Source organism: Camelus ferus, chromosome 6 (assembly GCF_009834535.1).
Source record: "Camelus ferus isolate YT-003-E chromosome 6, BCGSAC_Cfer_1.0, whole genome shotgun sequence".
NCBI classification, from domain to species: Eukaryota; Metazoa; Chordata; class Mammalia; order Artiodactyla; family Camelidae; genus Camelus; species Camelus ferus.
This window is the reverse complement of record NC_045701.1, coordinates 4,424,641-4,438,428: the sequence shown is the minus strand read 5'-3', so window position 1 is coordinate 4,438,428 and position 13,788 is coordinate 4,424,641. Positions and strand designations below refer to the sequence as shown.

Genomic DNA, 13,788 nt, shown 5'->3' with positions numbered 1-13,788 from the left:
GATGCGCAAGCATGAGAACAGCCATAGAAAGATTAGAAGGTGGGACTCAGAAATAAAAATAGTTGCTGGGTTAAGGCTGCCAATCTTTTATTGGCTTAAACTGTCTTCTTAAAATTTTTTTATTAGAAAAAAACTTTCAGCCAAAATAAGTCTTATAGATCTATCTAATACACAGCTGTAAAAAGATATTCAATGTATTTCATTAAGTGAGAAAAGCAAGTTGTAGATTGTTACAGTCATGTGATCTCACCTGGGTCCACACACACACCAGCTTTACTTAGAAAAGTTCTGAAAGGTAACAGAAGACAATTATCATCAAAATCTGATGATTGATCAGAGATTATCATATTATCATATTAAGTGAAAAAAGTTAGACAGAGAAAGACAAATATCATATGATATCACTTATATGTGGAATCTTTAAAAAAAAAAAGATACAAATTTTATTTACAAACCAGTACCAGACTCATTGACACAGAAAACAAACTATGGTTACCAAAGGGGAAAGGGTTGGGGAGGGATAAATTAGGAGTTGGGGATTAATAGATACACATTACTATATATAAAATATGTAAACAACAAGGGCCTACTGTATAGCACAGGGAACTATATTCAATTTCTTGAAATAACATATAATGGAAAAGAATCTGAAAAGAAAAAATATATAGGTATGTATAGGTATAACTGAATCACTTTGCTGTACACCTGAAACTAACATTGTAAATCAACTACACTTGAATAAAAAATAAAATTTAAAAAAATTATCAGGGCTGGGGGAGGGTATAGCTCAAGTTGTAGAGGGCATGCTTAGCATACATAGGTCCTGGGTTCAATCCCCAGTACCTGATTTAAAAAAAATAATAATAATAAATACCTAATTACCTCCCCCCTAAAAAAAAATAAAAATGCAATATATTAAAAAAAATTATTGGGGGGAGGGTATAGCTCAGTGGTAGAGTGCATGCCTAGCATGCACGAGGTCCTGGGTTCCAACCACAGTACCTCCATGAAATAAATAAATAAACCTAGTTACCTCTCCCCCTAAAGACAAACAAACAAACAAAAATTATCATCAAAGTCTACTTGTCGGGGTGACTTGGAGGGAGGACAGAGGGAGTTCTACTTTTTACTCTAACTCTTCATAACTTTATGACATCTGCCATGCATTACTTCTATGATAAAAATTTTTTTTTATTTAAAAAGTAGTAATAAAAGCCATTTTGTTTCAGAGTTCATCTTGGAAATTCTTTTCTCAAGGACAGAGACAAGTGAATCCAAACACCTCTTATTACTGTTTTCTATAGAGCTATGTGGCTAGACTGGGCTATAGAACCCAGCCTGGGTATATCTGAGCTCTACACATTTCCTGTAGGTTCTGGTTTCTCTCCCAAAAGAAGTTGCCCTGGCTAAGCTGCCTGTGTGGTGAGTGATCTTAACCACAGAGGACACCATCAGGAGACTCAGGTAGGGCAGGCAGCTCTCCCAGGGAATTCACAGCCTGGGTAGGAAGGGTGAGGCTTGAGAACAGTGGCTCCTCCCCTGGCCCAAAGTTCCTGTCCCTACAAAAGGAGGTTCTTCAGGTTAAGCACGTAGTAGCAGTGTGCCTTGCACACACAAGCCTCCTATACTTAGCAGGGCTTCTGGCCACTGTCTTCACCAGAGGAGCTGGGGAGGGGAAGGCAGGACGTGTAGGGTAATGGTGAAGTAGGCTCTCTGAGAGAGCTGGGGGCTGTGGATAAAAGTTGAATTTACACATAGATACCTTTTTGTCTGTTTGTTTAAACCAGCAAAATGTAGTTGAAAAGCCCCTTTAAGTTCTACCACCTATACTGCTAGCTATGTGACTTTGGACAAATCACCTCCCCTCTCTGGGCCTCACTTTCCTCATCTATAAAATGGAGATTTAGACCAAATTCTTGTTGAAATCCAGTTCAACAGTAACATTTTATGATTTTATGTTTAAAATCTAAGTAATATAAGTATAGGAAAAAAGAAACCACAGATCATTATATACTGCTTACATTAAATTACCTCGTACACTTAGACATACAGTATTTGTCACTGAGCCTATCTGTCAGCGCCCTTCCCTGGGAAACATCAGTCCTTCACAAATGTTCACCCTTCTGACTCTGACCCTGTTACCCTACCCTAAGGTCAAACAGAAAAGACTACCTTACGATATATTCTCCCCTACCCGCCAAAAGCATTCAAATTAAAGGAAAAAATGAGTTTGTGCTTGTGGGTCCTTAATGGTATGGTGGCCAGAGCCCTAGATCAGAAGCCAGACCACCAGTCTGCACCCCAGTCTATCACATGTTCACTGTGTGACCTTGGACAAACCACTTCCCCTCTCTGGTCTTAGCCTCATCTCTAAAACCAGGGGTTAGATGGATTTCTCTTTATGAGCCCTACTCTGCTGTACGGTGGCTACCAAGGCTGGGAGAGGCCAGAAGCTGCAGGCCCACCTTTCTCCAGCTGCTCTCAGAAACAGCAGGCAACCTCCAGCATCCTGAGCAGGCCGGTGCCAAAACATGAACCAGAAATTAGGTGAAATGGGCGGGGCCAGGTGGGCCCCAGCCGGGCCCAGGAATCTCCAGCCAGGAAGACACACAAGGCCCCCAAAGGAACCAGAAATATGCGCTTCAGGGGCCAGACCAGGGCGGAGTGGAGCAAAAGATTCCTTGTTTGTTAATGCATGCTTTTAGTTCAGAAACAATATACCTACAGGAAAATGTTCATATACATGTATGGCTTAATATATTTTCATGAAATGAACACACCAGTGAAATAGGCACCCAGATCAAGAAACAGAACAATCCCTACCTCCCAGAAGTCCCCTTCAGCCCCCTTCCACTCACTAGTCCCTCAAGAGTAACCACTATCCTGACTTCTAGCACCACGGATTCATTTTGCCTGCCTTGGACTTTACACATGCAGAATTATATATATGGCCTCTTGAGTCTGGCTTCCTTTGCTCCACACAATGTTTGTGACTTTCATCTGACATTACAGGTAAAAATGAAAAATGACTCCCACTCATTTCCATTTTTGCATAGTAAGAACTTAGTGAGGAGCTAAAATCAATGAGACTGCTGAGTCAAGGTGAGAGCGCTCACAGAAAGCTGAGGAAGCAGGTTTACATACAGCTTCTCCCCAGAACAACCAACCCTCCTGCTGTTCCTCCTGCGGAGTCCCACACTGTCCTCTCCAGGGGCTCCAGGGAGGTGGGGCCTTGACACCCCAAACTTACTTTGAAGGCCAGACGCTCTTGTTCACTGAACACTTGCCCTGCGCCCAGCTCTGTGAGGGACACCATGACTCAGCATCCCATTTAATCCTCACAACCATGATGTAGCTGCTGTTATTATTTCTATCTTGCAGATGAAGAAAAAAATCAGGCTCAGAGAGGTCAAGTAAGGTTGCACAGCTAGGAATGGGACTCAAAACTTCAAACCGTATGTCCCCAAAATCCAAACCTCTCCACCACTCTGTGTTGGCAGGGAGCTTGAAGGCTGGATCTGGCTATATATCCAACCTCATCTAGCGCCGTGTGTCCCCAGCTCACGTCCCCAGTCCACGTTGGCCTCCTGCCAGCAGCTCAGGTCCCAGGCTCTCCCCACCTCGGGCCTATGTCCATGCTGCTTCCATTGCCTGCACATTTGCCCTCAGTCACTTCCCCAGAACAGCCTCCCCGGGCCACCTAGTCCAAATGACAGTCCCTCTTCTCTCTCAGATCCCTTCACACTCTGTAGTGATTTATACTTTTGTGATCCCTTGTTCACTTGCTTACTGCCTTTCACCACCAGTGGAACACAAGCTGCAAGAGGACAGGAATGTGCCTATTTTGTTTGCCACTGCCTGGGACAGTGCCTGACATGCATTACGTCCTCAATAGTGTGTTACATGAAAAAGACAGGAGGAGAGAGAGCTAAGATTGAACTTTCTAAGGCCCAGCAGTCACTCGAAGGCAGCTCCAGTTCCAGCCTGATTACGGTCCCAGGCAAGACCCCTCCCCTCTCTGAGCCTCAGTTTCTTCAACTGTCAGATGAGCCCCCTCATCTAGACCACGAATCCTAGGACAACAAGCCATTCTAAAAGCATCAGGCCTCTGCTGCCTCTTACTCTCCCTATGTCTAGTTAGCTCTTTAGAAAAGTTGGAGGTGGAGGGTCCTCTGAGGCTCCCAGGCTGTGAGGTACACAGGGCTTTCACACCTGTTGTAGGTGGGGGACCTCAAAACATGAGGTCTCTTCTAGTCCTAATAGCGCTGATGTATGGAGCCAGAGAGAGACAGGACCAAGCGAGAATAACAGATGAATTCCCCTGGAAACTGCTTCTCCTTCCTTCTTAAGAGCCCCCCACTCAGACCCCTCAGTTCTCAGCCAACCCGACACAGCCACATCCAACGCCGCCCTTGTTATGCTTGCAGCCGCCCCCATGGCCAGGCTGGAGCCCCGGGAGGGCAGAGACCACCACGTTGTGCTCATCTTGGTACCCAGAGCACTTAGCACAGACCCTACGCAGAGGGCGTGGCCAACATGAGGCCACCGAACCAAATGCCACTGGCAGGGCCTGCCCAGGTCTGCTGCCGAGGGTGGACCCGTTCGCCCTAGTGTCACCACAGGCAGGAGAAGCACCTGAGGTGAAGAGAACCGCTTCCCACTCAGAGTCAGACTCCAGCTGACCACCCTCTTCCCACCCCTTCACAGGCCCCAGATTGTCGGCAGCTGCGGCTCAGATGGAAGGCTGAGGAGTCACCCCCTTCTGGGGGTCTCTGCAGACACTTGCTCCCAGCCCTGCCAGCCAGGACTAGCATTCCCTGAACTGGAAGTTACCGTGCCTCCCACTCTTCTGTGAGGCTCCTTTAGCTGTGAAGCTCTTTCTAGTTTGTGTTTAAACATAAAAGAAGGTAAGAGAATTGGTCCCAACCCAAGAGTTCTATCAAGGGGAAAGGCCTCCCGTTTTGCATCTTGGATACAGTGGAGGCACTAGACCCCTAGGCTTCTACTCTGCTGGGTGTGCAAAAAGGTAAGGCTGGGTGTACTGGTGAGCACGTATGAGTGTGCAAGCACTGTGCGCATCAGAGAGAAATGACAGGTGTGCGGGTACAAACTGGACTGGCCGGACCTTGGCCATATCACTTGCTGGCTGAACAACTTTGGGCAATTTGTTCAAATGCTTTGGGCCACAGTTTCCTTATCTGAAGAACAAGAGTGAAAATAATTCCCATTCTGGGAAGTGTTGTGAGAATCAAACTCCAGGACTGGTGCTCTGGAATCATTAAAACACCACTTGAATATTAGCAGTTGTTAGAAAAGGGAGGCAAGAAGAAAACTTCGGAAAATCTTCATTTCTCTCCAAACAGGAACTACCTTCAGATTTGAGCTCACCCCCGGCTGTGTCATGGGTTTAGCAAACCTGAAAACGTAACCCAGTAACTCAGATCCCAGGAACCCTCATGACCAGGCTTGTGTGGCTTGTCACTCAATGCAAATCTGTTTTCAGGAGGATTACCTCACCTCCCATTCATGCTCTGAGTTTATGAAACAAAATCCTGGGGGCCGTGGAGAATCCCAAGTGGGATTCACAGAAGAAAACCAACAAGTCAGGTCTCAGTTGAGCCTGGGTAGGGCTTTGGGAGAAAATTCACAGAAAAACCAAAAATCATTTAGATTTGCCCTATCAGCCAGGTTATACCTAGAACTCAATGATTCTAGTCCCTTCTGCTGACAAGTCTTTATTTACAGAGAGATGATTACTTGCAGAGCTGCCCGTGAGGATGAATAAACCTCGGGATTGTTTTTAAAGCTTTCCACCAGTCTTGAGATGAGCCCATGACCTACCAGATGTACTGACAAGTGCACCATGTGAAGCGTGACCTCAGTTCACCTTGTGTTCCCTGCACCTCTCACAGCCACTTACCTCCCCAGCTCCTCCCCGATGTCGTAAAAGTCCTCCACCTTCTGCTGCTTGAACATCTCCATGTTTGGGCTCCTCATTGAGGCCTGGAGGGGACCACCCTGAAATGGGAAGAAACCTGAGGTTAGGACAGACATGTCAATTAGCACCAGCCTGAGCCTAGGTTCAAAAGTAGTTGGCCGCATGGGAGCTAATGATTCAACAATCATCCACAACCCTTGTTCCTCAAGGACAGCCTTGATGGAGAATTTCCTCACCTGGGACTGATAATGTACTGTTCTTATTTGATTTATATTAATTCAGATCTGTGAAGGAGACAGAAAAAGAGCCCTGCTCACTCCGGATCTGTTCTAAACAAGTTCAGAGAAACAGAGTCATGGGAAACTTCCGCAGTTTGTTCTCATGAAATTTGGGTCTACTGAGAAAAGAGGCAGCTACGATGTGGGAAAAAGAGCACTCGTTTTGGAGTCAGAAGTTCCAGCTTCAAGTCCCAGTTTTGCCCGAGTAAGTCATTAAAACTGCCGAGTCTTAACTTCCTCATCTGTAAAAGGGGTTAATACCGTAAAAACCACTGCAAACCCGGACAGTATTTTGTAAACTGTAAAATGCAGTAGGAAGGTAAGGGATTATCATGACCTCAGCTCCCTCAGGGCTGTGCCACCCAACTGCAAGTCTCAACTGATTTGCAAACTCTCTCACTCATCACCCAAAGGGAAAGATGGCTGGGAGGGGTGTGACAAATTACAACAGGCATCAGGAGTCAGGAGCCTGAGGCTCTTGTTGCAATGTTGCCCACAACTAGCCCTGGGAACTCATCCTTTGTCAGAGGAGCCTCAGTTCCCTCATCTGTAAAATGGAGCTAACACTGCCTGCCCAGGGCACCTTAGAATCACAGGACCACTCTGAGCAATGGGGAGCACTCACCACTCCACCAGAAGAGACTGTCTGCATCCTCCCCTGGGATGCTCCTGCCCCAAGGAACTCACCCATTCCCAGACTGTCATATGCTACCTTGGACGCATCCTGAGGCCTGGGCCCAAGACTCAGCCTACAAATTACAAAGATGAAGCCGGCTACCTGTGGATACATCTTTCAAGAGGCATTAGCAAAGGCCTCTCAGAGCTCATTTTGGCTAGCACTGGCAGCTTTTCTTCTGCCTGGCAATCAGCTACCAACCACGCCCGGGCCCCATGAGCCCCAGGAGGCTGTTTTCACCAGGCTGGGTGGAGGCACCATTACATAAGGGCATGTCTCATCTCATCGATGCCAAGTGGCTGAAGCTCTCCTCACTCTCAGACGCTGTATACCTTTCACCCTCTTTCCTCCACCTCTGCCCCCTACAAACCAGAGCTCTGTTACCAAGACGGCACCTGCCTCTCTCCCTTCTACCAAGGCACACACATCCCTGAAGACCTCCAGGCAAGCTGGCCTGGCTCCCTGGCCTTACTCTCAGGGTCACCTGCCAACCTCCTGCCTGTCCATCGCACATCCTCCTCTCTGCTTGGTCTTCCCTCTGTGCTCAGCCAGGGCCTGGCAAGTATGGAATCTGGAAAAAAGCAGGCTCCAGGAGCCCCAGTTCTAGGCTAGTCTGAGTGTATATTAGCCATGTGGCCCACAGCACATTGGCACCCTCTCTGGGACTCAGTCCCCCATCTATAAACAGAGGTGGTAACGTCTATATCGCCTACTTCACACATCCCCGTGCGGATCCACTGTGATAAGGGCATAAGCTAGACAAATAAGAAGGATGATTATTACTATTATTATTTGACCCAGGCCATTGTTTGTGTTTCTGCTCCCCACAGCCACCGAGATACCAATTCTGTTCCCTTCTGAGGAAAAGGTTTTGGGATCCTCCTGGTGAGTCGGGCTTGGCCCCCCTCACACCCACCCCCATCCTCGCAAACCTCCTGAGCAAGCCCAGAGGGTGTCTTCTTTTTGCTGAAAAAACACTTCCAAATAAACAACTGGGGGTAGGGGTTGGGTAGCCACTGATTTCAAACAGCTAGATGGAATCAGAAACTTCCAAAAAACTCTGTTGCAGACACCCTGAGAGTGGTCTCAGGAACAGGTAAGGTCCTCCACTTGGCAAGAAGCCAGCTCCGTTTGCTATCAGCTCCCCAGCAAAACAACATGCCCCTGCCTCAGGCTCCATATCCTGGGTAACCAGGAAACGGGGGCCAGGGCAGCCCCCTACGCTCAAACTAGGCCCTCCAATTTGGCCCCAACTCACCATTTTAGCATAGCCCCCTTCCCCATAAATCCTATATTACAGTCAAATGTCGACCTTTCCCATTCCCCCTAAACTTTCACCCCTGCCACGCCTCAGCTCAAGGTGGGCCCTTTCCATGGGGGGCCCAGCTGGAGAGCCCTCCTAGCAAACTGTTCCCTTCCTGCAAAGCCAGGCTCAAACGCTACCAACTCTATGAGGCTCCAGGACCCTTTCTCTTGCCAAAACAGATGAAAATTCTCCTCCTGTTTAAATTCCTAAAGAGAGCTCTTTACACATTTTTAGGGCTAGGGCTTATCGCATTCCGGCTCATAGAATCTACGTCTACGTGTAACCCAGAAAGAGCACAAATCCCGCAATCACACAGGCCTGGGCTCAAATCCCAGCTCTGCCACTTACTAGCACACACTGAGCACAGGACAACTTTTCTGAGCTTCAAATTACCTCCACAGAATATGAGTCCAGACAGTGCCTAGCGTTGGTGAACATGCAGAGCAACTCGAGACCTCTCGAACACTGCTAGGGAGAGTGTTCCCTGGGACAACTACTTTGGAAAACTGCTGGGCAGTTTCTGTGGACACACCTAAGAGAAATGCATGTAGATGTTTTTCCAAAATGGTGCACATTAGGATGGTCACAACAGCACTATTAGTAATAGCTGAAAAATGGAAACAACCAAATAGCCATCAATAGAAGAACGGATAAATTGAGTTATACCTCTACAATGAAATTATTACACAACACAAATTTAATTATGAAAATAATTAAACTACTGCTACCTGCAATAACATGGATGAAACTCACAAACAAAACATTGAATGAAAGAAACCAGACACAAGAGACAACGGACTATGTGATTTCACTTAGGTCAAACAAATCCACAGTGCTAGAAGTTACGTCTGGGTAGGGGGTTGTGCCTGGAAGGGGACACAAGGGGGTTTCCGTGTGCCAACAGTGCTTTCTTGACCTGGCTGGTGGTCACATGGATATATAGCATGTACACTTATTTTGTATGCAATCAAAATTTTACATAATAAAAAAATGAGTCTAACATCTACTTTATGGGACAAATGAGATAACATATGTAAAAAGTCTTTAATCTGTCCTTGGATGGTTCCCACAAATTCCTTCCCTCCTGCCTATTGTCTTGGAGCCTCATGAGGGCAGGAGTTGTGACATCCTCACCTCTGACCCCTTGTGGTAGCTGGTATACAGCAGGCACTCCATAAACATTGGTCGATTTAAATTTAGTGCCCCAGCCGTCCTTCTCAAGGCTGCTGCTCAGAAAGCCCATCAGGAAAAAACAGCTAAAGGCCCTTCATGACATCTCTCCCCAAGATGAACCTGCATTTTTGCACTTCATGCAGACATAAAAGTAAAGGGGAGACACTGATGGGGGGATTATAGTCACCACCTAGGACCCAGAGGCACAGGTACTTTTCTGGCCCTGAAATGATGAAACTACATGACAGAGGGCACAGATACACCTTTTGGCCAGAGGCCCAGGCCATCGGCTCCTGACATTCCCAGGATGAGGCCATCTCCACACTCACATTTCTCTTAATGGGATCCCTAGAATTCACATTCCTGCCCCCAGCCCTAATACTAGGCAACACTTCTGAAGGTCAACACAGATTTCCTAGAACCTCACAAAAAGGAACTTCGAAGAACTCCTAGGGGATTTTTTGAGTCTGCTCAGGAGCCACCAGCATGAGGAAGGGGAGTCAGAGGAGTTCCATTTTATCTACACTATATGTTGGGTTCTGTGTAAAAATTCATGGGTGAGAGGAGTGTAAATCCACTGCTGTCTGGTCAAACCCACTTCTTTTACAAAAGGAGGAAACTGAGGTCCACACAGGGGAAGGGACTTGCTAAAAGTCACACAGCTAGTGCACTCCAGCCGCTCTTCCCCCAGCTTCTGTTGACAGCGCCCTTAACCCTCCAACAGTGGCACCACGGATGGGAAGTCAGGCGCCTCCTGAGGAACAGACAACCTAGGAAGTGGTCTCCAGGGTTGGAGGATCATCCCAGAGGGAACTTTCACCCACTTGCCCCATGGGCCCAGCTCTCTCTGCTGAACTCTCACACATCCTCACCCAGGGCAACTCTGTGAAATGGGATCATAATTGTCCCCGTTCACCCGTTAAGAACCATCACATCCAGGCTCTGAGGAGCCTGCCAATAGAAGGGGGCGGGGGGCAGCCGGCATTACAGAGCCCTTCCATGCATTGGAGGCTTTGACCACCCCAATCTCTGATGAGGAAGTTGGGGCTCCGAGAAGATCAGCTAGCTAACTAAGTTGACACGAGAAAACTCTCTTTGTGGTAAAGGTCCAGCTCCCCTGGGCAGCCTGCTTGTTCACCTCATCTAACAACCAGAGGGGCCTTAGGGAGGTGGTCAGTGTCAGTTCAGGTCTGGTTTCTGCCAGTGAGAAACTTGTCCCAGACCAGCACACACTCACCGACATCCACACACCACTCTGCCCCCTGCCCAAGTCTCTCCCAAAGCTGCTGAATGGGAGCCACTTCCGGTGCTGAAAACACATCTTGGGAGATGGGTGGTTCGGGGAAGAACAGGACTCTGGAAGTAACTGTGAAGAAGCCAAGGTGTCAGTACCCCTGTCACCACGACTCTCTCAGGAATACCTCACACGGAGGCAGCTGAGAACCACAGGGTCAGAAACCACAGCAGCCTTCCAGCAGATTCTAGAATACAAGGTGTCAGGGGCAGTGCTCTCTTCACCTGCCTCCAGGGACCTTCCCACCTGCCACTGAGGCAGCCAGGCATGTATCCTCTCTTCCCATGGGCACTCCTAACCTACCACGACCTGCGTGGCCTCAATGCCCACCCCTGCGGGCCTCCTCTCTTCCTTCCTAAAGTGAAAACACTAATGCGCACCTTGCAGAGATACAGTGAGGATTAGCCAGACCCGCTCATGCTGTGAGACGTGCACAATGCCGGGCCCACAGTCGGGTCAACTGTCGACAGCACCCCCGCAGACCTTCTGGCTGTTCCCATGCCCACCCTAACTCTGCCCCAGGCCGGGCTCGCGACTGCGGGGACCACAGCTTCTTTTCGCCACATACACAGCTGACTGGATACGGAGCAGCCTCCTCGCACCGCTTAGCCCTCACACAAGGGGGAGAAGGAGGTATGCGAGGCGGCTGATGCTGAGAGGCCCTGGCCCCTCTCCTCTGGGAAACCTCGGGTGTTCCCTCCCGTCAGGGGGTCCTAACTTGATGGAAGTCTGCCTCCCAGCTCCTCCCGAGGCGCCAGGTCTCTGACTGCCGCTCCCACCCGGTCCCTCGGGTCACAGTGCTAGATTTTGGAGCGCGCCCTGAGGCGCAGCGGGTTCCAGTCAGAGCCAGAGCCGGAGCGCCCAAGGCCAAGGCCGGCCATACCTCGGGGGCGCCGTCAAGGACCGGGCGACTGACTTGGGGACACGAGGGAGCGCCCCGGAGCAATTCGCCCCCGCCAGCCCCCGCCCCGGGCCGCGCGCCCCGTCCCGCCCGTCGAGCCCGCGGACCGGCGCTACTCACGGCGGGAAGCTGCGCGGCAGCGGGCGCGGGGGCCACGCGGGGCGCGCGGCTCGGCTCTGCTCTGCTCCCTGCGCGCCCGGCGCCCGCCCGCCCGCAGAGCCGCTGTGGAGCCGAGGGGGCGGAGCGGCCGGCCCCGTCCCAGGCGCCGGCTGGAGGCGCGCCCCGAGGCCCGAGACGGGGTTCGGGGCGCCCCCTGCTGGGAGCCCCCTCGGGACAGTCCCAGGCTGAGGGCAGAGAGCCTCCCGGCCTCCTCGGGCTGGGCACCTCCGGGCCCCTGAGGTTCCCAGGAAAAAGGGCGAGAACCAGTGACAAGACCTCCAGGGCGTCTTTATGAGCTCGGCCGCTCACCTGCTGTGTGGCCTTGGGTAAGTCAGCTAACTTCTCCAAACTTTATCTGGAAACGGATTTAAATGAGCAGATGCAATTGATACAGCCTGGCAGGATCACTCAGAAAGTGGTATTTTCTAGTCCCCCGCTCCCACACAAACACCGTGAGAGAGGAAGTCTCACCAGGGACTAGGCCACTTCCTCCCTCCCAGCAAGAATGCTGCGACAATGCACAGATTCTTCTGGGAACCTCACCATCCACGGTTCACAGTGGGGTGGAGACCGTGATGGGGAGGGACACTCCCCTCCTTACCACTCCACCCCATCCCCTCACCACCCCCACCCCTGCTTGGGAGCAGCCTGGCCTCTGTGCCCCCAGCCCTGCTTGGCGAGGTTGGTTGAGTGAAGCCTCGCATTATCATCAAGCCTCCCCTAATGAAAGACTTAGGAGTGAGTCCGCCTCTCTCCCTTCTACCAAAAATACCGGGAGGAAAAAGAAATGAGAGTGGAGGGGGTGGTGGGAGGAAGGAAGTGGAAACAGAATTTCAGCCAAATTCAGTGGTCTCATTTCAAGAGGCTGTTTAGGGAAAGGAAATGAAGGTCCCTTCCCAAAGCCTCCATCCCTAAGTTATCCAGGGGCCTCCTCAAGCCAGTCTTAGAGGAAAGAGCATTAGTCTCAGAGTCATTTGGTTCAAAGCTCTGCCCTGCCGTCTGGGGTGTGAGTGTAGTCTTGGGCATGGCATCTGAACTTGTTCTTCACCAGCAAAGCTGGCAAACACCCCTCCTTACAGCATCTAATGGAGGATTAAAACGAGTTAGAGGGTGTAAGATGCACCTAGAGGACCTCTACCTGTGTGAGTGAGCAACCTCCCATCCCTGCTTTAGCCTTTCCAGATACTGGGCTATTTTCAAGTCCAGATGAACCAGCCTTCCTCTGACCCCCTCCCCACCAGCTGACTGGTAACTGAGCATCTGTGATAGCCTCTGGAAAAATCCCAGTGCCTCCTTGTTTATAAAATTGACAACATCCCAGGACAGTGCAGGCTCCAAGCCACCTCTCCCAAGAGCACGAGGCTACCTTGAGTAGAGTTGTGTCCAAGAACAGAGAAGGCTTTCCAAGTCAGTGACCACTAGTGAGGCTTCACCAGCATAGGGAGGCTCTTCATCCTCAGACCACCCTCAGAACACCCCCATTTCGGTTATTTTTTGCTGTGTAACAAACCACCCCAGCCTTGGTGGCATGAAGCAATAATTTTGTTAGACTCACATACTCAGGGTCAGAAAGGCAGAGAGTGTGCAGCACATATGGCTTACCTCTGCTCCACATGTCTGGGGCTTCACTTGGGAAGACTTGAGTGGTTGGGAGTGACTTGAATGCCTAGGGGCTGAAATCCTCTGGAGGCTTCTTCATTCACATGGCTGGTGCCTGGGCGATGATGAATCCAAGGCTGGGTTCAGGAAAGGCTGCTGGAACAGCTGCATGTAGCCTCTCCATCCCTTCCCCTCTGAGCTTATGCTTAATATTTAATTTACAGCAGCAGCATCCCCTTGCCCAAGGCAAAACAGACATTCTTGGGTTTGACCCACAGCAAACTGGTCAAAGAATGACACAGCTGGAAGGGTCACTGTCAATCATCTCATCCAGCTGAGGAAAACTGAGGCTCAGAGAAGAGATGTGACTTGCCCAAGGTCACATAGCTGGTGCGAGCTAGAGCTAAGATTAGAACCAGCCCCGCTCCCAATTCTCAGTCTGATACTCTTTCCACTGTACCTGC

General features: G+C 49.9%; 1 protein-coding gene across 4 annotated transcripts in view; it reads right to left on the bottom strand.

Annotated features, from left to right (window-relative positions):
• DAPK2 (death associated protein kinase 2) overlaps positions 1 to 12,053 on the bottom strand; it is a 106,927-nt gene extending 94,874 nt beyond the window's left edge. Inside the window, exons 1-2 of one of the 4 annotated variants that reach the window (XM_032480977.1) lie at positions 12,035 to 12,053; positions 5,921 to 6,018 (exon numbers count right to left, since the gene is read on the bottom strand). In XM_032480977.1, the coding sequence (XP_032336868.1) occupies positions 5,921 to 5,997 (77 nt within the window). In that variant the 5' untranslated portion in view covers positions 5,998 to 6,018; positions 12,035 to 12,053. The other 3 variants (XM_032480980.1, XM_032480978.1, XM_014558673.2) reach the window with 3 other exon arrangements.
• Between the last annotated feature and the right edge of the window lie 1,735 nt (positions 12,054 to 13,788).